This window comes from Heptranchias perlo, chromosome 7 (genome assembly GCF_035084215.1).
Source record: "Heptranchias perlo isolate sHepPer1 chromosome 7, sHepPer1.hap1, whole genome shotgun sequence".
Classification (NCBI taxonomy): Eukaryota; Metazoa; Chordata; class Chondrichthyes; order Hexanchiformes; family Hexanchidae; genus Heptranchias; species Heptranchias perlo.
Genome location: NC_090331.1, coordinates 94,163,592 through 94,186,592, shown reverse-complemented (window position 1 = coordinate 94,186,592; position 23,001 = coordinate 94,163,592). Strand labels below are relative to the sequence as shown.

Genomic DNA, 23,001 nt, shown 5'->3' with positions numbered 1-23,001 from the left:
TGATTGGCAAAAGAACCAAGGGTGACCATGAGGAAAAACTTTTTTACACAGCGAGTGATTATGATCTGGAATGCACTGCCCGAGGGGGTGGTGGAGGCAGATTCAATCATGGCCTTCAAAAGGGAACTGGATAAGTACTTGAAAGGAAAACATTTGCAGGGCTACGGGGAAAGGGCAGGGGAGCTGGATTGCTCTTGCATGGAGCTGGCGTGGACTCAATGGGCCGAATGGCCCCCTTCCGTGCTGTAACCTTTCTATGATTCCATGTTATTGTCACACTCTAAACAAGTGAAACAGTGGATGAATTATTCACAAACTACAGTTTCTGCAACGTAAAAGGGAATGTAATTCTTCAGTGGGTTGGGGACTGTGTACATACCAGCAATGAAAAGAGACAATTGCCCCTTACATCACCTGCATGGTGGCTAGAGACTGATGCCTGTCAGAGTTAATTTAAAATCTTAGCCCTCAACTATTTCAAACATACCTGAATCAAATTATCCCTGACCTAACATTTCTGCTTCATTTGTCTGCTAAAAAAATCGAAACTCATGGGGCCCTGTATTTTTGGCAGATGCAATTTTCATTTGAGAATTTTTTTGTTGGTGTTGTGGGGGGAAAGGAACTCGAACTGCTTCGAAGCAGCAATCAAAGCCACTGTCCTTCTGAAGCCAGCTTGCATTAAGTGACGCAGTGCTGGTGGACGACACCCTCCTGCTTTGGGGCCACTCCGTGTCTTATACTGGACTCTAGTGGGCAATAGTCTGTGGCATAACAATCCAAGTTTCTCAACGATGCTCGGGCCGGCCAGCTCAACGGGGACAGTAATACATGTGCAGATTTTGAAATACAGTAAAACTGCGTACTTTTATGACTGAAGTCACAGAACAGGTGGTTATTTTCACCCAGCGTTTCTGAGCAGTCAAGAGGTAGAAGAACTTTTGATGGAAAGTACAGAACTCCCCGTCCCGCCCACCCAGTGCCTCAGACAGTACTGTTCTCCCCAAACTCTTGGGGTACGATCAGTGATCCCACTGTTGTTCCATTCACAGAAATCTTCTCCTTTGATAATCTGGCCAGGTCATGGAATGGTGCCTGCGGTAATATCACCGGGTGCCCTTAGGGTCATGCAACCCGTGTGATTGCACAGGACCGAGAGCTGACCCAGTCTCGGTGACTGGTCACCGCTGGCAGTGTTGGTCAGTCCAGGCAGGCTCTGCTCTCAGCCTAATCTTCTCCCATTCCGCACCACTGGTCTGTATGGATCTTCCTCAGCATCACCCCTGCTTCCTTCCATTGGTCCCAGGGATCTATCCTGTACCCCTACTTCCTTCCATTGGTCCCAGGGATCTATCCTGTACCCCTACTTCCTCCTATTGGTCCCAGGGATCTATCCTGTACCCCTACTTCCTCCTATTGGTCCCAGGGATCTATCCTGTACCCCTACTTCCTTCCATTGGTCCCAGGGATCTATCCTGTACCCCTACTTCCTTCCATTGGTCCCAGGGATCTATCCTGTACCCCTACTTCCTCCTATTGATCCCAGGGATCTATCCTGTACCCCTACTTCCTTCCATTGGTCCCAGGGATCTATCCTGTACCCCTACTTCCTTCCATTGGTCCCAGGGATCTATCCTGTACCCCTACTTCCTCCTATTGATCCCAGGGATCTATCCTGTACCCCTACTTCCTCCTATTGGTCCCAGGGATCTATCCTGTACCCCTACTTCCTCCTATTGGTCCCAGGGATCTATCCTGTACCCCTACTTCCTCCTATTGATCCCAGGGATCTATCCTGTACCCCTACTTCCTTCCATTGGTCCCAGGGATCTATCCTGTACCCCTACTTCCTCCTATTGGTCCCAGGGATCTATCCTGTACCCCTGCTTCCTCCTATTGGTCCCAGGGATCTATCCTGTACCCCTACTTCCTCCTATTGATCCCAGGGATCTATCCTGTACCCCTACTTCCTCCTATTGGTCCCAGGGATCTATCCTGTACCCCTACTTCCTCCTATTGGTCCCAGGGATCTATCCTGTACCCCTACTTCCTCCTATTGATCCCAGGGATCTATCCTGTACCCCTACTTCCTCCTATTGGTCCCAGGGATCTATCCTGTACCCCTACTTCCTCCTATTGGTCCCAGGGATCTATCCTGTACCCCTACTTCCTCCTATTGATCCCAGGGATCTATCCTGTACCCCTACTTCCTCCTATTGATCCCAGGGATCTATCCTGTACCCCTACTTCCTCCTATTGATCCCAGGGATCTATCCTGTACCCCTACTTCCTCCTATTGATCCCAGGGATCTATCCTGTACCCCTACTTCCTCCTATTGGTCCCAGGGATCTATCCTGTACCCCTACTTCCTCCTATTGGTCCCAGGGATCTATCCTGTACCCCTACTTCCTCCTATTGGTCCCAGGGATCTATCCTGTACCCCTGCTTCCTCCTATTGATCCCAGGGATCTATCCTGTACCCCTACTTCCTCCTATTGGTCCCAGGGATCTATCCTGTACCCCTGCTTCCTCCTATTGGTCCCAGGGATCTATCCTGTACCCCTGCTTCCTCCTATTGGTCCCAGGGATCTATCCTGTACCCCTGCTTCCTCCTATTGGTCCCAGGGATCCTATTATCCATTCATTGTGGGTGTTATTGACTCCAAGGTTTCACACTCCGCCTCGAATGATCCTAGAGAAGATTGAGGGAGAACGGGGGAAATCGACTGGATCGCCTGGAAAGGACGAATGGAGCTGAGCGCAAGAGCCTATCGTACCCTGGGCCCTGGACAAACGCTGGATTCCCCACCCTGGGCCCTGGACAAACGCTGGATTCCCCACCCTGGGCCCTGGACAAACACTGGGTCCCCACCCTGGGACCCTGGACCAGCGCTGGGTCCCCACCCTGGGACCTGGACAAATGCTGGGTCCCCACCCTGGGACCCTGGACAAATGCTGGGTCCCCACCCTGGGACCCTGGACAAACACTGGGTCCCCACCCTGGGCCTTGGACAAGTGCTGGGTCCCCACCCTGGGACCTGGACAATTGCTGGGTCCCCACCCTGGGACCCTGGACAAACACTGGGTCCCCACCCTGGGCCTTGGACAAGTGCTGGGTCCCCACCCTGGGACCTGGACAAATGCTGGGTCCCCACCCTGGGACCCTGGACAAACACTGGGTCCCCACCCTGGGACCCTGGACCAGCGCTGGGTCCCCACCCTGGGACCCTGGACAAGCGCTGGATTCCCCACCCTGGGACCCTGGACAAACACTGGGTCCCCACCCTGGGACCCTGGACAAACACTGGGTCCCCACCCTGGGACCCTGGACCAGCGCTGGGTCCCCACCCTGGGACCCTGGACAAGCGCTGGATTCCCCACCCTGGGACCCTGGACAAACACTGGGTCCCCACCCTGGGACCCTGGACCAGCGCTGGGTCCCCACCCTGGGACCCTGGACAAGCGCTGGGTCCCCATCCTGGGACCTGGACAAACGCTGGGTCCCCACCCTGGGACCTGGACAAACGCTGGGTCCCCACCCTGGGACCTGGACAAACGCTGGGTCCCCACCCTGGGACCTGGACAAGCGCTGGGTCCCCACCCTGGGACCTGGACAAACGCTGGGTCCCCACCCTGGGACCTGGACAAACGCTGGGTCCCCACCCTGGGACCTGGACAAGCGCTGGGTCCCCACCCTGGGACCCTGGACAAACGCTGGGTCCCCACCCTGGGACCCTGGACCAGCGCTGGGTCCCCACCCTGGGACCTGGACAAAAGCTGGGTCCCCACCCTGGGACCCTGGACCAGCGCTGGGTCCCCACCCTGGGCCCCTGGACAAGCGCTGGGTCCCCACCCTGGGACCTGGACAAAAGCTGGGTCCCCACCCTGGGACCCTGGACAAACACTGGGTCCCCACCCTGGGCCCCTGGACAAGCGCTGGGTCCCCACCCTGGGACCCTGGACAAACACTGGGTCCCCACCCTGGGACCCGGCACTGTGGGTCGCTGTTCATGTAGAAGCGGTGAGACTTTAATCGTTAACAAATATAAAGATGTGGGGAACCCTGGAGTTCTCCACCTAATTCAGTGCAGATTAATCATTTCAGTGTTCGTGTAAACACTCCTAAATGCCTTAGAAATTTTTTGTGTGGAAACAGTGTGTGACATTCTATCCATTACAGCCTAGTCGATCTCTGGATTTAGTGAGGGGGAGGGATCTTATTGATTTGTTTTTAAAAGGATGAATAAATTGTCTTATGTTTGTAAGAGATCAGTACAACAACAACTTGCATTTATTTAGCACCTTTAACGTAGTAAAACACCCCAAGGCGTTTCACAGAAATGTTATCAGGCAAAAATTGACACTGAGTCACATAAGGAGATATTAGGTCAGGTGACCAAAAGCTCGGTCAAAGAGTTAGGTTTTAAGGAGCGTCTTAAAGGAGGAGAGAGAGGCGGAGAGGGTTAGGGAGGGAATTCCAGAGCTTAGGGCCTAGGCAGCTGAAGGCACAGCCGCCAATGGTGGGGTGAAGGAAATCGGGGATGCTCAAGAGGCCAGAATTGAAGGAATGCAGAGATCTCGGAGGATTGTAGGGCTGGAGGAGGTTACAGAGAGAGGGAGAGGAGCGAGGCCTTGGAGGGATTTGAAAACAAGGATTACAATTTTAAATTTGAGGCGTTGCCTGACCGGGAGCCAACGCAGTGAGCACAGGTGTGATGGATGACAGGGTCTTGGTGTGAGTTCGGATAAGGGCAGCAGAGTTTTGGATGGGCTCATGATTGCGGAGGGTGGAAGGTGGGAGGCAGGCCTGGAGGAAGAAGGGTGCAAGGGCCCCGAATGGACCCAATCCCCAACCAAACCTCTGCACAGGGTCCCCGGAGGCAAATACCAGCCCTGGCAGCAACTTCCAGGCTTACATCCCAATATGTTTGTGTCAAATTCCAGCAACTGTTATATTAAAGGGGGCATTAACCCGTTTAAAATATACGCGTTAAATGTTTGTGGGATAATATCACATAGCGCACTTTTCAGATTAGTTTCATTTTAAATTACTTCCTTTCGCGAAACAATTTTCTTGTTAAACACTGCAGTGATTTTATGGTGAGATACATCACTGTGGAACTAAATGGATGAGAACGGCCACCAACCACAATCAGAGTTACTCAAGCATCAGCCAATAGGAGATGAGCTTGCAGTGGAGTGAGAGGGTGACCCAGCTATACCGACTGGTCCAAATGCTGCCGATATACGGCCAATCAATGATCGGAAAGCATGAGGGTCCATGATAATCACACCTGTCACTGGCATTGCTGAGCCCCTCGTTCACTTTTATAAGTGCTCTAGACTGCACGAGCACTGAGAACTCCCACTCTAATGAGAATCACATTATTATTATGGGTTTCTGCTTCCCATGGGATACATTTTCAGGGTAGGATCTCTTTTCCTGCAGTTTTTCTTCTTTTTGTTTCCTCTTGGCCGTGGTATTTTATAGTCAAGTAGACGGGTGGAAGGCCTGTGGCCAATGCCCCCTGTAACCAGTGCCAGGGACCGCTCGCACTTGACTCCTCCCCCTCATTGGGAGACAATATAGGTTCCTCTCGGCACCTGTCAGCTCGATGTGTCTCTGATCAGTGACTGGGCGCATCGTTCCTTCAATATATCTCCTTCCCTACTCCCTGGCACTTTTGGTGAGCACTGTCAGAGCCACGTTATTAAAGACTATTAAATAGTTCCATTGAAGTGTGTGCCAAAGATACCTGACTTCTTCAGACCCATATACCCATTGGAATGAGGGAAAGAAACTGGTCAGGGGGGCAAGAGATAAATATTGGTCAGACACAATGGGGTGAAAATTCAGCTTGGGACAAAACGGGCGATATCGCATCGAGAGCCCGGGTCAGATACTCAGTCCCAGTGACTTCAATACAATTGAATATCAGGCGAGGCATAGAACAGTCAACTGATTCGACACCGCCTGCTTTGCTCCAAGACGAATCTCAGTTTGACATTTTGCAATGTTAAACTAGAAAGAGTGCAGAAAAGATTTACTAGGATGCTACCGGGACTTGATGGTTTGACTTATAGGGAGAGGTTAGACAGACTGGGACTTTTTTCCCTGGAGAGTAGGAGGTTAAGGGGTGATCTTATAGAAGTCTATAAAATAATGAGGGGCATAGATAAGGTAGATAGTCAAAATCTTTTCCCAAAGGTAGGGGAGTCTATAACGAGGGGGCACAGATTTAAGGTGAGAGGGGAGAGATACAAAAGGGTCCAGAGGGGCAATTTTTTCACTCAAAGGGTGGTGAGTGTCTGGAACGAGCTGCCAGAGGCAGTAGTAGAGGCGGGTACAATTTTGTCTTTTAAAAAGCATTTGGACAGTTACATGGGTAAGATGGGTATAGAGGGATATGGGCCAAGTGCAGGAAATTGGGACTAGCTTAGTGGTATAAACTGGGCGACATGGACATGTTGGGCCGAAGGGCCTGTTTCCATGTTGTAAACTTCTATGATTCTATGATTCTATGTTTAATACTGAAGCTTTTGCAGTAACTAATTTGGCTTTATTCGAGCTGCACAGCTCCAGTGCTGGACGTTTGCAACCTGCAAAACCTGGGCTAGCAAAGCCGTTTGCTGTAATACTCACCCCTCGATGCCAGTGATGAGAAAGATAAGGTTTCCATTAATTTTGGTGCAGTTCATGAACTTGTCAATGTTGCTCGAGTCGACGGTTTTCGCCATCTGCAAACTTCCAGTTCCGATGCCGTCACAAGCTGCGATGGGAGGAGAAGCAGGAGAAGATGTTGAAGTGGTCTTGGCTCGGAAATGTGCGGGGCAATGTCATACACAGGGAGGCTTCATCTCCCAAATACGGGGAGCCTCGGCTTCCGCCCACAACCATCGGGCAGTGGTGAATGCGCCGAAAGCTGCGGGCGCTGGCGTGCCCTCGCAGCGGGCAAGGTTGCCCACCACCGCGTGTACTCGGAGAACTACCCGCAGAGGAGACATGTCAGCGACCCGTGACTTAAAGAGCAGAAACCAAGAAAGTAGCACCAACCCTCACCATTCACAAGTGTCAAGGATGCCAATAAACTGTTAGCCATGATGCGAGTGCTTTATTCTCTGCTTCATTTCCACTTATGCAATAGCTTTATCTCAGTGGATCTCCCTCTCTCCTCTCAGAGTCAGAACATTGTGGGTTCACGCTCCAGTCCAGAGACTTGAGCACAAAGTCCGGGAAAGCTACCCTTCATTTGTGAGCGTCAGTAGGTCATTCAACCTGGGAGACCATTCCACCGGAGCTCAATCCTCCCCTCACATGATCTCCACACACCTACACTTTCCTCAGAGGGTTCACTAGCTAGTACTCGGGAGCAGGAACCCTGGCCGAATGTTGCCCTCCTTGGCCCGCAGTGCACTGAGGCCAATTGCACAGCTCCTGCTGCTGCCGCAACTGAGATCAGCTATGGTTTGAAGCTGGGTACTCTGGTCTGTATGACTTGGTTCGACTCTGGGCAGTACTTTTACCCATTAGACTTTCCCCTTGCTCCAGCCTTGTTATTTCCTGCGCCTGCTTGGACCTGGCCTTATCTCCCAGCTGGGACCATCTCTTTAACACTGTGTGAAGTTGACCTGCAGTTGATGAGCGGGTCATTAAGAAGGGATGGGTCAGGAGCTACGGTGCTCGTCAACTTCACCCCCTCACACTCAACCCCCCCACCAACCCCCCCAACCCAGCGGCACTGAGGCCAATTGTAACATCACTACCATCGTCCTGACTAAGACCGCCCAACTCAGGGTTCCCGTTCCCGACTTCTAGCGACCCCGCTGGAAAGGCACCTGTGGGTAGAGCTGGGCTAGGTGGTCAGGCCACCAATGGTGGAAACTCAATGTCTAGGCTCATGCGTGACGAATGTCCAGTTGGTTGAGGTGCTAGAGGGACCCTGGAACTTGAGGAACCGTACCCCAGCAAAGAATCAGCACCTTCTGGACAGGAGAGAAAGGGATGGGCCTTTAAAGGGGTGAGTTCAAGTTTAATCATTGTTATCACAGTCTTCTGTAACAGGGTATGAGGGAGGGTCAGCTGTTGGTTCTGGTCTGCTGAGGGGAGACGCAAAGAGGTTTCAACAAAGATAAAATGAAAATTACCTTTGGGACAAATATCCGTGCAGGGTTTGCACACTTTGATTCCATTTTCCTCCACTTCCATCTTGTTGCTCGGGCAAGCTCGTACACAGGAGCTATGATCCACCACAAAGTTATCTGCAAGGTGAGAGTGAATGTTTCCAGCTGTTTAACGTCCCCGGGCATTCTTACAGGTTTATTCCATTAAAGTTCATAACAAGACAACATCTAGCAAATTCACCAGTGAAAGTATATAGCCAGCCCTCACTATACTACTTAACTCACCAGTGAAAGTATATAGCCAGCCCTCACTATACTACTTAACGCTCCAGTGAAAGTATATAGCCAGCCCTCACTATACTACTTAACTCACCAGTGAAAGTATATAGCCAGCCCTCACTATACTACTTAACGCTCCAGTGAAAGTATATAGCCAGCCCTCACTATACTACTTAACGCTCCAGTGAAAGTATATAGCCAGCCCTCACTATACTACTTAACGCTCCAGTGAAAGTATATAGCCAGCCCTCACTATACTACTTAACGCTCCAGTGCCACCCTGACTAAAAGTTGGATAGACTCCAACCAAGGCTATTTATCTCACTGTGCCCCTACCTGACAGATACATCACAGACTTTGCTCAATTTCCATGTTCCTCATTATGAAAGGGTCGTGGAGGCAGATTCAATAACAACTTTCAAAAAAAGAATTGGCTCAGTAGTTGAAGGGGAAAAATTTGCAGGGCTATGGGGCAAGAGTAGGGAAGTAGAACTAATTGGGTAGCTCTTTCAAAGAGCCGGCACAGGCACGATGGGCCGAACGGCTTCCTTCTGTGCTCTATCATAAGAACATAAGAAATAGGAGCAGGAGTAGGCCATCCGACCCCTCGAGCCTGCTCCGCCATTCAATAAGATCATGGCTAATCTTCTACCTCAACGCCATTTTCCTGCACTATCCCCATATCCCTTGATGCCTTTAATATCTGGAAATCTATCGATCTCTGTTTTGAATGTACTCAATGACTGAGCCTCCACAGCCCTCTGGGGTCGAGAATTCCAAAGATTCACTCCCTCTGAGTGAAGAAATTTCTCCTCATCTCAGCCCCAAATGGCCTACCCCTTATTCTGAGACTGTGATCCCTGGTTCTAGACTCCCCAGCCAGGGGAAACATCCTCCCTACATCTACCCTGTCAAATTCTGTAAGAATTTTGTATGTTTCAATGAGATCACCTCTCATTCTTCTAAACTCTAGAGAACAGAGGCCTAGACTACTCAATCTCTCCTCATACAATCCCACCATTCCAGGGATCAGTCTGGTGAACCTTCATTGCACTCCCACTATGGCAAGTATATCCTTTCTTAGGTAGTGAGACTAGAATTGTACACAATACTCCAGGTGTGGTCTAACCAAGGCCCTATATAATTGCAGTAAGACATCTTTACTCCTGTACTCAAATCCTCTTGTAATAAAGGCCAACATACCATTTGCCTTCCTAATTGCTTGCTGCACCTGCATGTTAGCTTTCAGTGACTCCTGTACAAGGACACCCAGGTCCCTTTGAACATCAACATTTCCCAATCTCTCACCATTTAAAAAATACTCTGCATTTCTGTTTTTCCTACCAATGTGGATAACTTCAGATTTTTCCACATTGTATTCCATCTGCCATGTTCTTGTCCACTCACTTAGTCTGTCTATATCCCCTTGAAGCCTCTTTGCATCCTCCTCACAACTCACATTCCCACCTAATTTTGTATCATCAGCAAACTTGGAAATATTACATTTGGTCCCCTCATCCAAATCACTGATATAGATTGTGAATAGCTGGGGCCCAAGCACTGATCCCTGCGGTACCCCACTAGTCACAGTCTGCCAGCCTGAAAAAGACCCATTTATTCCTGCTCTCTGTTTCCTGTCTGTTAACCAATTCTCAATCCATGCCAGTATATTACCCCAATTCCATGTGCTCTAACTTTGTTCACCAACCTCCTGTGTGGGACCTTATCGAAAGCCTTCTGAAAATCCAAATACCCCACATCCACTGGTTCCCCCTTATCTATTCTACTAGTTACATCCTCAAAGAGCTCCAATAGGTTTGTCAAACATGATTTCCCTTTCATAAATCCATGTTTACTCTGCCAAATCCGATTATTATTTTCTAAGTGTCCTGTTATCACAGCCTTTATAATAGATTCTATCATTTTCCCGACTACTGATGTTAGGCTAACAGGTCTGTAGTTCCCTGTTTTCTCTCTCCCTCCTTTCTTAAATAGTGGGGTTACATTTACTACCCTCCAATCTGCAGGAACCGTTCCAGAATCTATAGAATTTTGGAAGATGCATCCACTATCTCTATAGCCACCTCTTTCAAAATGCTGGGATGTAGATCATCAGGTCCTTGGGATATATAACATTTTATGATTACACATCACTGCTGAACCTGCACACAGTGCAGAATTCCATCTGCTGCTGTGATAACTCTGTCTACTGAAATTCTCCTGCCCCTACATTTAGGGCAGCTTATGATTCAGCTTTACTTCCAGTACAGGTGGGAAGCCACCTCCATCGTCATTATATTGGCAAAGTTCAGCGGCACACCTCTGCCGGTGTAACCAGGAAAGAGAGCCGCAGCTCACTGTGCCGTGCTTATCGTACGTTTTGCAGCCAGTCTGTATTTTGAGCTCAATTCCTTGCCTCATTCCTGGGGCCAATTTTCACATCAAAATGGATTACTTGGTTTCCTGAACTTATTTGGTTTGCTGATAACGTCAGTGGCGAACGGCAGTATTGGGGTAAATTCCCCCGATCCTGCACTCCCAGTGATAAGCCCTGCTTGAGAAGGGAACACGAGCCTTTGATCAGATTGGGTGCAGAATCGCGGGAATTTATCCGGTTAGATTTTTTGATATTCAAGCCTTTTCCGCACATGTGCAATGGGCTTCTCCTTGGGTGCAAGACAGATTTTCCCAGTTTGTTGAAAGTAGGAATTGCAGTTATCTGAAGCTGGGAAATCATGCTGTATATTAATAATGAACCTGTTAATGCATGTGGAGGGAATACCAGTGTCCACTACTTTAATGTAAAGATATTATCCAATTCGTACAATGTGCTGTGTGTTATTGATATCACACAGCACAATTCAACCTCTGGATTGCACACTTCCATAATCAATACAGAGCCAAAAGTTTGTAGATCAAGGTACATGAACTAACGGAAATGTACTTCTAAGAGAAAGGTTCAGGACACTGCACAGAGTAGCTGATAGTTTCTCTGCTTATATCCGCACCAAATCCCCAATCATCTGGCTGATTTACAACAGAAATGTATTGTGTCAAAAATGAATATCTCTCCCAATGGTTCAGTTGGTAAAGGCAGCACATAACAGACCTGAAAATCCCAGTGTGATCCCTGCTCAGTGCTGAGTTAGCTGATCTCAGCCTACGGGGGAGAGGGGATGTTTGGGGGCGGGGGTTTCAGTAAATAAGCCTCAGTGTCCCAGGGCAGGGGTCAACCAAGCTTCATGCTCCTGTCGGGCGAGGACAGGCTCAGGTCCCCCACAGTCAGAGAGTCTGCCAACATCCACTGTCTAGACACGTCCAGAACGGACAGTTGGGCTCCCCCCATGGAACCAGACTCCAGCCAGTGAGAGTCAGCACCTTCAGCAAAGGGAGCCAATTGGAAAAACGAAGAAAAGAATAAATGATTGAGAGAAAATCAATAACTGGAACAAGTGTGCTGTGACATGCAGCAAGTGCTATCTGATCTTACAATTTGTTTTACTTGATGGATTTAGTCGAGGATCAATGTTTTTATCAGTGGAATAATGTAAAGATTGATAACAAATTGATAACGGTCCTGACAGACAGTAAAACCAGATTCTCAAGATGACATAAAGCTGTGCCTATCTCCAGTGAGGCCGTGCACTGCCTGATATGGGAGCTTTTAAATGAAAGACTCCACTTGTAAAGCAGCACCTTTGCACAAACAGACACAGACACACATATACAGACACGCACATATGCAGGTGCAGACACACACACACAGACACACATACACAGACACACACACATATACAGATACAAACATTTGCAGGTGCAGACACAGACACACATACACACACATATACACACATACACAGATACACATATACAGACACACACATGTGCAGGTGCAGACACACACACACACACATACAGACACACACACCCACATACAGACACTCACACTCACAGGCACATACACACATAGTCACAGTGCAAATACATTCACACATCTAACAACTAAATCTTGCAGTGGATCTTTTGTTTTAAAATTATTTTATACCTTCGGACAAACATAAAATTAACTTTTCAAGTGACAGAGGGAGAGGGAATGGAATGGAGAGAAAGACAGAGTGGGAAACAGGCATAGACAGAGACAAGAGAGACAGATCGAGAAAAATAGAGATGCAGAAAGGGAGAGAGACAGAGAGAGAAAGAGAAAGACAGTCAGAAATACACAGACATGGGTGGAGAATCTGGTCTTCGATGGCAGCACAAAACGAGCGATAGGGATTGGGCTAGCCATGCCTGGTTTTTATTTCCATGGTAAAGAGAGCCAGACGGAGAGTGAGAGGCAGACAGAGATAGAGACAGAGAGAAAGAGAGCCAGACGGAGAGTGAGAGGCAGACAGTGATAGAGAGACAGAGAGAAAGAGAGCCAGACGGAGAGTGAGAGGCAGACGGTGACAGAGATAGAGAGACAGAGAGAAAGAGAGCCAGGCGAAAAGTGAGAGGCAGACAGTGATAGAGAGACAAAGAGACAGAGAGAAAGAGAGCCAGACGGAGAGTCAGAGGCAGACAGTGACAGAGATAGAGAGACAGAGAGAAAGAGAGCCAGGCGGAGAGTGAGAGGCAGACAGTGACAGAGATAGAGAGACAGAGAGAAAGAGAGCCAGGCGGAGAGTGAGAGGCAGTCAGAGACAGAGATAGAGAGACAGAGAGAAAGAGAGCCAGGCGGAGAGTGAGAGGCAGTCAGAGACAGAGATAGAGAGACAGAGAGAAAGAGAGCCAGGTGGAGAGTGAGAGGCAGACAGTGACAGAGATAGAGAGACAGAGAGAAAGAGAGCCAGACGGAGAGTGAGAGGCAATCAGAGACAGAGATAGAGAGACAGAGAGAAAGAGAGCCAGGCGGAGAGTGAGAGGCAGTCAGAGACAGAGATGGAGAGACAGAGAGAAAGAGAGCCAGGCGGAGAGTGAGAGGCAGTCAGAGACAGAGATAGAGAGACAGAGAGAAAGAGAGCCAGGTGGAGAGTGAGAGGCAGACAGTGACAGAGATAGAGAGACAGAGAGAAAGAGAGCCAGGTGGAGAGTGAGGCAGACAGTGACAGAGATAGAGAGACAGAGAGAAAGAGAGCCAGGTGGAGAGTGAGAGGCAGTCAGTGACAGAGATAGAGAGACAGAGAGAAAAAGAGCCAGACGGAGAGTGAGAGGCAGACAGTGACAGAGATAGAGAGACAGAGAGAAAGAGAGCCAGGCGGAGAGTGAGAGGCAGACAGTGATAGAGAGACAGAGAGAAAGAGAGCCAGATGGAGAGTGAGAGGCAGACAGTGACAGAGATAGAGAGACAGAGAGAAAGAGAGCCAGATGGAGAGTGAGAGGCAGACGGTGACAGAGATAGAGACAGAGAGAAAGAGAGCCAGACGGAGAGTGAGAGGCAGACAGTGATAGAGAGACAGAGAGAAAGAGAGCCAGGCGGAGAGTGAGAGGCAGTCAGAGACAGAGATGGAGAGACAGAGAGAAAGAGAGCCAGGCGGAGAGTGAGAGGCAGTCAGAGACAGAGATAGAGAGACAGAGAGAAAGAGAGCCAGGTGGAGAGTGAGAGGCAGACAGTGACAGAGATAGAGAGACAGAGAGAAAGAGAGCCAGGTGGAGAGTGAGGCAGACAGTGACAGAGATAGAGAGACAGAGAGAAAGAGAGCCAGGTGGAGAGTGAGAGGCAGTCAGTGACAGAGATAGAGAGACAGAGAGAAAAAGAGCCAGACGGAGAGTGAGAGGCAGACAGTGACAGAGATAGAGAGACAGAGAGAAAGAGAGCCAGGCGGAGAGTGAGAGGCAGACAGTGATAGAGAGACAGAGAGAAAGAGAGCCAGATGGAGAGTGAGAGGCAGACAGTGACAGAGATAGAGAGACAGAGAGAAAGAGAGCCAGATGGAGAGTGAGAGGCAGACGGTGACAGAGATAGAGAGACAGAGAGAAAGAGAGCCAGATGGAGAGTGAGAGGCAGACGGTGACAGAGATAGAGAGACAGAGAGAAAGAGAGCCAGACGGAGAGTGAGAGGCAGTCAGAGACAGAGATAGAGAGACAGAGAAAGAGATGAAATGAGAGAGAGAGACGGAAAGAGCCAGACAAGTAGTGAGAGAGAGAGTGTCAGAGAGAGAAAAACAGAGACAACCAAGAGAGAGGGACATACGGAGAAAGAGGGACGGAGAGAGAGAGAGAGACAGCTAAACAGAGAGAGAGCATAAACAGAAGATGTAGTTCACAACGGCTCTCCAGGGTTATATTGGGTTCTGTAAAATAAGGCCATACAACTGAACACAACAGCTGACTCAGTCTGATGAAGATAAATACTTAAGAAAAGACATGGATGAGAAAAGACCCTGTGACCCATCAACACTCATCCCTCTAATATTCTGACTCCCAGACCAGCATCAAACTATTTTCGAGTGCCCCTGAAGTCAGCATCTCTACTACCCTGGCCTGACAGATTAATCTAGACATTTGTGTGAATTTGTTTCTTGCGATATCTGATTTAAATTTACTTTCATTACTTTATATTTATGACCTCTGGCCCTACTACCTTGCATTATTTTAAATAACCTGAATTTCTCTTATCCAAGCCCCTTAATATTTTATATACTTTCCACTTGTGAGGAGACCAAAACTAGGGGCCATAAATATAAGATAGTCACTAATAAATCCAACAGGGAATTCAGGAGAAACTTCTTTATTCAGAGAGTGGTGAGAATGTGGAACTCGCTACCACAAGGAGTAGCTGAGGTGAATAACATAGATGCATTTAAGGGGAAGCTCGATAAGTAAATGGGCGAGAAAGTAATCGAAGGTTATGGTGATAGGGTTAGATGAAGTAGGGTGGAAGGAGGCTCATGTGGGGCATAAACGCTGGCACAGACCAGTTGGGCCGAATGGCCTGTTTCTGTGCTGTAAATTCTATGTCATTCGATGTAATGTGTCATTGTGGTCCTCTCTCAACTCTCTAGGCTGAGCTTTTAAACCTTTCCTTATACCTTACTCCCTTACACTTGTTTCCCTCCCCTGCACCCTCTAATATGCATATCCCACTTTGTACTGAGGTGATCAAAACCGTACACAACCTCAGCAGACTTGTGCTCTCCTGGTTTGACTGTGGATGTCTCAGCACTTTGTCACTCTTTTTAATTGCCTCCTCACATTAACAGACGTTGATAGTGTGCTTTCCAAGTCCCTCTGTGCTGATTCTATTCCATTTATTTTGTACTCGCACGTCATTTATTTCCCTCAGTATATGGCCGACGCTGGCAAGGCTGCATTGATTGCCCGTCACTCGTTGTTCTCAGAAGCTGGTGACAGACGTGGGCCTGAACGGGTAGAGGTGGCAGATTCCCTTCCCTGAAGGGTTATAAAGATTCAGTTGGGTTTTTATGACAATCATGCTGCCAGCCCACAAATTACCACATTTAATGAATGCAATTTCACAACTTGCCATGGTGCGTTTTGAATGCATGATGTCTGGTCGCTAGTCCAGGACCACAGCCACTAAGCTTTTTAATTTCATTTGCTATCCATCTGTTCATTTGCATAAATGATCCAACTCCTTAGATAAAATCATAAGAGGTGCTCAGTGTTATTTAAAATGCCTCAGCGCTAATGTTTACCTCGTGTTCACCTGAGGAAGAATGATTAAAATGGAAATATTTTTCCCCCTCTGTAACCTCCTCCAGCCCTACAACCCTCCGAGATCTCTGCACTCCTCCATTTCTGGCCTCTTGCGCATCCCCGATTTCTCACACTCCGCCATAGGCGGCCGTGCCTTCAGCTGCCTAGGCCCTAAGCTCTGGAATTCCCTCCCTAAACCTCTCCGCCTCTCTATCCTATCTCTCCTCCTTTAAGAAGCTCCTTAAAACCTACCTCTTTGACCAAGCTTTTGGTCACCTGTCCTAATATCTCTTTATGTGGCTTTGTGTCAAATGTATTCTGATTTCGCTCCTGTGAAGCGCCTTGGGACGTTTTACTATATTAAACTAAATAAATGTAAGTTGCTATTGTCACTCCTGTGCTCTCCTGAAGGAGCTGAATCTTGATGGGATCTGGTGCCTCACCCCATTACCTGTTCTTCGTCATGTTTAAGTCAAGACAGCGAGGCCTGGATTTTGACTCTGAGCTGTGGAGACCGGGGTGAGGGGGAGCATTTCCGGACGGGAAACCCGGATGTATGGGTTTCCTGGACGTCCTGACATTCTGCCGTAAGGACGTCTTTTCAATTATTTCTGCAGGTTTCCTGCATGTCAGCCGGATCGACAGGCTGACTGCCTGTTGGGCGGGAAAGCAGCTGGGAAGCGGATGCCAGGTAAGTCTGACATCAGATTTGGGACCAGAGATCGAGGAGGGTGGGTCAGACACATCGGGAGGGGGCGGGTTGGACACCTCGGGGGCGGAGGGGCGTCAGGCACATCGGAGGGGGTGATTAGGAGACATCGAAGGGGGTTGGAAACATCGGTGGGGGAGGTCGGAGACATCAGAGGGGTCAGACACATTGGCGGGGTCAGACATAAGTTGAGGGGGTAAGATACATCATCAAGAGGTTCGGAAAGATCGGGAGGGGGGGTCGGAGACATCGGGGGGGTTGGACATAAGGGGGGTTCAGACATAAGGTGAGGGGATCGGAAACATCATCAAGAGGTTCGGAAAGATCGGGAGGGGGGGTCGGAGACATCGGAGGGGTCAGACACATTGGTGGGGTCAGACATAAGTTGAGGGGGTAAGATACATCATCAAGAGGTTCGGAAAGATCGGGAGGGGGGGTCGGAGACATCGGGGGGGTTGGACATAAGGGGGGTTCAGACATAAGTGGGGGTCAGAGATATCGGGGAGTCGGAGGCATTGGGGGGGTGGGTCGGAGACATTGGTGGCATCGGACACGTGGGGGGGTTTCAGAGACATCATCAGGAGGTTCGATAACATCGGGGGGGGGGTTGGAGATATCGGGGGGGTTGGACATAAGGGGGGTTCAGACATAAGTGGGGGTCAGAGATATCGGGGAGTCGGAGGCATTGGGGGGGTGGGTCGGAGACATTGGTGGCATCGGACACGTGGGGGGGGTTCAGAGACATCATCAGGAGGTTCGATAACATCGGGGGGGGGTTGGAGATATCGGGCGGGGTTGGACATAAGGAGGGGTCGGAGTTATGGGGGGTCGGAGACATCATCGGGGGGGTCGGAGTCATTGGGGGGTCGGAAACGTAAGGGGGATCGGAGATATCGGGGGGTCGGAGACATCAAGGGGGTGTCAGAGACATTGGGGGGGGTCGGAGACATCGGGGGGGGTCAGACATAAGGGGGGATCGGAGATATCGGGGGGGCTCGGACATAAGGGGGGGTCGGAGATATCAGTAGGGGTCGGACATAAGGGGGTTCGGAGATATTGGGGAGGATTGGAAACATCATCGGGGGATTTGGAAACATCGGTGGGGGGTCAGAGACATCGGGGGGGTCGGACATAAGGGGGGGTCAAGGATATAGGGGGGGGTCAGAGACATTGGAGGGGGTCGGATATCGGGGGGGCCTTTGATAGATTGGCGGGTCGGAGACATGGTTGGGGGTGGTGGGCGGGTCGGAGACATGGTGTGGGGTGGTGGGCGGGTCGGAGACATGGTGGGGGGGTGGAGGGGATGTCAGCCGATCGGACGTGTGGGATCGCTGCAGGTAGATGTGTTGGGACTGGAGGGCACACTCCTGCTCCTCTTGGTCCACAAGTAGTGCAATAAAGGCACTCACCTGTTGATCCGAGCCTTCTCGCCTCCTCTCACGTGGCGTGAAACAGAAAGCCTGGGAATCCCGGCCCCCAGGGGTTAAAAGCAAAAAACTCTCGAAATGGAGGCTCGCAGCCTCCTTAAAAGATTTCACTGACCGACCCGCCTCCTGAGAGCGAGATGATCACCTGCCCCTCGACCCGTCTCTGTGGGCGAGTTGGGGTTGGGTTGGGGTCAGGTTTCACATGTTTACAATTTTTACCTTCCCACTCACCCCCAGCCCACCCATTCTTGGGGGTTAAAATTGCCCCGAGTGTCAGTACGATGTTTGGCCTTTTTGATGGTGCTCCAACTGAAGTCTATTGTCACCCGACAGCTCCATGTCCAGGGTACGGTTGTGTGGGGGGATTAGGTTACCAGACAAGTAATCCAAAGAATGTGAGTTTGTGTATTTGAATTTAGTTTGAAACAAAAGTCTGGAAATAAAAACTGATATCAGTGAAAGTGACCACAAAGCTGTTGGAATTTCGTAAAAACCCATCTGGTTCACTAATGTCCTTTAGGGAAGGAAACCTGCCGTCCTTACCCGGTCTGGGCCTGTACGTGACTCCAGTCCCACACTAACTGTGGTTGACTCTTAACTGCCTTCTGAAGTGGCCTGGCAAACCATTGAGTTGTATTAAACCACTGCCAGTGGTTCAAGAAGGCGGCTCACCACCACCTTCTCAGGGCAATTAGGGATGGGCAATAAATGCCGGCCTTGCCTGCGATGCCCACATCCTGAGAATGAATTTTAAAAATGCACACTTTCCAGCAGGAATCACCGAACAGTAAATCAGGAATGGAAACTTGACTAATTTTTCCTTCTTAAGCCTGGGATACTGAAGCTAACCAAAGCATTGCAACCCTGCTGAGATCAGCTTAACTCAAAGCATACCTGGAGGGAACCTGGTAACTTCCTGGTTACAGTAGCTCAGTAAGTACCACATGACACCACACTTTAGGAAGGATGTCAAGGCCTTGGAGAAGGTGCAGAGGAGATTTACCAGAATAATACCAGGGATGAGGGACTTTAGTTATGTGGAGAGACTGGAGAAGCTGGGGTTGTTCTCCTTGGAGCAGAGAAGGTTAAGGAGAGATTTAATAGAGGTGTACAAATTATGAGCGGTTTTGATAAAGTAAATAAAGAGAAACTGATTCCACTGGCAGGAGGATCGGTAACCAGGGGAAACAGATTTAAGATAATTGGCGAAAGAACCAGAGGGGAGAGGAGGAGAATTTTTTTTATGCAGCGAGTTGTAATGACCTGGAATGCACGGCCTGAAAGGGTGGTGGAAGCAGATTCAATAGTAACTTTCAAAAGGGAATTGAACAAAAACTTGAAGGGGAGAAAATTGAAGGGCTATAGGGAAGGAGTAGCTGGCACTGGCATAATGGGCTGAATGGCCTCCTTCTGTGTTGTATCATTCTATGATTCTATGACAACACAGTGCACTTACCTATAGAAATGCTGTTTATCCTGCACTGGTATAAAACCCCATTCTCAAAGCACTTGGAGGTGTATGTGTTCAACCCCACACTGGTATGATGGCAGTATGAGTTGGGGTGAAGAGTTCCTTGTACTCATGGTACTTTGTCGACCCCTATCAAACATGTTAATCAAGTGGCTAAAGTCTACGTGCTGGTACAAAGTGGTGGATTTGGGTCTGGGACACCTCACAGTACGTCAGGGAGGTTATTAAACAGAGGTCAAGCACTTCCCCACCAAAGGGCCAGTCAACCCAACCCCAAGTGATCAGCTCAAGAGCAACACTGACAAAAGCCTGGGGAATGAGGCTTGTGAAAGGAATACGGAAAGAAATGGCACACTGGGGGAGGGATCATGCTCCAACATGTTGTGTTGTCATGTGCTGCTGATTGACTATCGAGTTCATTCTGTGCCCTGGGCTCCGAGCAAGGAAGCCATTGATCGAAGGGAGTGTGGGTCAGAGAGAGGCCCACAACCTTATTCTCCGGCCCGCACCCCTCGTGGGCGTGGCTCTTATGCAAGTGCACAACGGACCCAGCTTGGGGGAGCTCCGCCCTCACCCTCACCCCTCACCCCCACCCCAACTGAAAAACTTGGGGTGTAAACAGAGATGAATTTAACTTTGGGTAAGGACCCAGAAATAATCCGACCAACTTTAATAGTACGAGTCAGCCTAAGGCCGCATCCGTCACAGAATCAAACCCCAGGGAATTCGGGGAAATTTCTTTACCTAGAAAGTGGTGAGAATGTGGAACTCGCTACCACGAGCAGTAGTTGAGGCAAATAGCATAGATGCACTGAAGGGGAAGCTGGATAAACACACGGGAGAGAAAGGAGTAGAAGGTTATGGAGATAAGGTGAGATGAAGTAGGGTGGGAGGAGGCTCATGTGGAGCATAAACACCGGCATAGACCAGTTGGACCGTAGACTCGATGTCATTCTATGTCATTTCTAAAAACATCCTGTGTCGCTGCATCAAGTGTGCTACAACTTAAGCACCAGTTTTATACTCATCCACTCAGACACCATAATAGGCCCTTTTCTCCGGCACACGTACGTGGGCATTTCTTGACGCAGAACGCTCCGTATGTATACTTGGCGTTGGGATTGAGTTCCACCTGGAAAGTTATAGTATTGTAAAAGAACGGCAAGGGGCACTGAATAACACACGCCCCACTGTCATTGAAGTTGGTGCAGGCCTGCAAAGTAAAGAGACCCATCGTTACTGGAAATAAATACAGCCCTTTCAGTATATTCAGAAAGAGGACAGCGTGTTCTTCTTACTGTTCGAGATTCTGACTCCCATAGTGAGGCAGAACCATAGACATTACAGCAAGGAAGGAGGCCTTTCAGCCCATTGCACCGTACTGCTGCTAGCTCCGCGACTGGAGCGGTCCACTCTAATCCCATTACTTGCCCTATCCCCCACAGACTCTTATCGTCTTCCTTCTCAAATTTCTCTTTTAAATTAAGTTGTAGTTTTGGCATTGCAACAGGAACACCACAGTGAGAACCTCCCCTTAAGAATCCTGTGTGAAGTGAGTTTGGACATCCTTGAACCAGTTCCTAGTGGGCATCAGCACAAAACTGCCACAAATTCAGCTATACCTGGCAGTCTCACTTAGAGACACAGATGGCTTATGTGGGAAGTGGCAAAATGCCACGTTGATATTTGAGCAGGAGTTTGAAGGACATTGTTGGAGCAGAGTAAAAGGAGCTTTACTCTGTATCTAACCCATGCTGTACCTACCCTGGGAGTGTTTGATGGGACAGTGTAGAGGGAGCTTTACTCTGTATTTAACCCGTGCTGTACCTACCCTGGGAGTGTTTGATGGGACAGTGTAGAGGGAGCTTTACTCTGTATCTAACCCATGCTGTACCTACCCTGGGAGTGTTTGATGGGACAGTGTAGAGGGAGCTTTACTCTGTATCTAACCCGTGCTGTACCTGCCCTGGGAGTGTTTGATGGGACAGTGTAGAGGGAGCTTTACTCTGTATCTAACCCGTGCTGTACCTGCCCTGGGAGTGTTTGATGGGACAGTGTAGAGGGAGCTTTACTCTGTATTTAACCCGTGCTGTACCTACCCTGGGAGTGTTTGATGGGACATTGCAGAGGGAGCTTTACTCTGTATCTAACCCATGCTGTACCTACCCTGGGAGTGTTTGATGGGACAGTGTAGAGGGAGCTTTACTCTGTATCTAACCCATGCTGTACCTGCCCTGGGAGTGTTTGATGGGACAGTGTAGAGGGAGCTTTACTCTGTATTTAACCCGTGCTGTACCTACCCTGGGAGTGTTTGATGGGACAGTGTAGAGGGAGCTTTACTCTGTATTTAACCCATGCTGTACCTACCCTGGGAGTGTTTGATGGGACAGCGTAGAGGGAGCTTTACTCTGTATTTAACCCGTGCTGTACCTACCCTGGGAGTGTTTGATGGGACAGTGTAGAGGGAGCTTTACTGTGTATCTAACCTGTGCTGTACCTGGTCTGGGAGTGTTTGATGGGACAGTGTAGAGGGAACTTTACTCTGTATCTAACCTGTGCTGTACCTGCCCTGGGAGTGTTTGATGGGACAGTGTCGAGGGAGCTTTACTCTGTATCTAACCTGTGCTGTATCTACCCTGGGAGTGTTTGATGGGACAGTGTAGAGGGAGCTTTACTCTGTATCTAACCCGTGCTGTAACTACCCTGGGAGTGTTTGATGGGACAGTGTAGAGGGAGCTTTACTCTGTATCTAACCCGTGCTGTACCTGCCCTGGGAGTGTTTGATGGGACAGTGTAGAGGGAGCTTTACTCTGTATCTAACCCGTGCTGTACCTGCCCTGGGAGTGTTTGATGGGACAATCAGCAGACCTGCCTTCATCGTTTTCTAAGCTGAAGGTCTTTATTAAGTGCATGCAGGACGTGTTATACAAATTGTAAAAACAATTCAACCAATACCTGTTCAAACACAAGTTTTGCAAAATCTGGCCACTTCCTGTCTTCTTCACCAGAATGATACCGGGGTTAATTTATGATGGCAGGTTGCATAGACTAGGCTTGTATTCCCTTGAGTATAGAAGGTTAAGGGTTGCTTTAATTAAGGTGTTTAAAACGATTAATGGATTTGGTAGGATAGATAGAGAGAAACGATTTCCTCTGGTGGGAGAGTCCAAAACAAGGGGGCATAACCTTAAAATTAGAGCTAGGCCGTTCAGGGGTGATGTCAGGAAGCACTTCTTCACACAAAGGGGAGTGGAAATCTGGAACTCTCTCCCATAAAAATCTGTTGAGACTGGGCATCAATTGAAAATTTCAAAACTGAGGTTGATAGATTTTTGTTGGGTAAGGGTATTAAGG

The 23,001-nt window shown here is 49.1% G+C and overlaps 1 protein-coding gene across 1 annotated transcript in view; it reads right to left on the bottom strand.

Moving 5' to 3' along the window:
• The window catches only part of LOC137324060 (receptor tyrosine-protein kinase erbB-4-like), a 938,904-nt gene that overhangs the window by 333,393 nt on the left and 582,510 nt on the right, over positions 1 to 23,001 (bottom strand). Inside the window, exons 7-9 of the mRNA XM_067988230.1 lie at positions 20,719 to 20,860; positions 8,147 to 8,260; positions 6,645 to 6,771 (exon numbers count right to left, since the gene is read on the bottom strand). Coding sequence (XP_067844331.1) covers positions 6,645 to 6,771; positions 8,147 to 8,260; positions 20,719 to 20,860 — 383 coding nt within the window. The remainder of the gene's footprint in view (positions 1 to 6,644; positions 6,772 to 8,146; positions 8,261 to 20,718; positions 20,861 to 23,001) is intronic.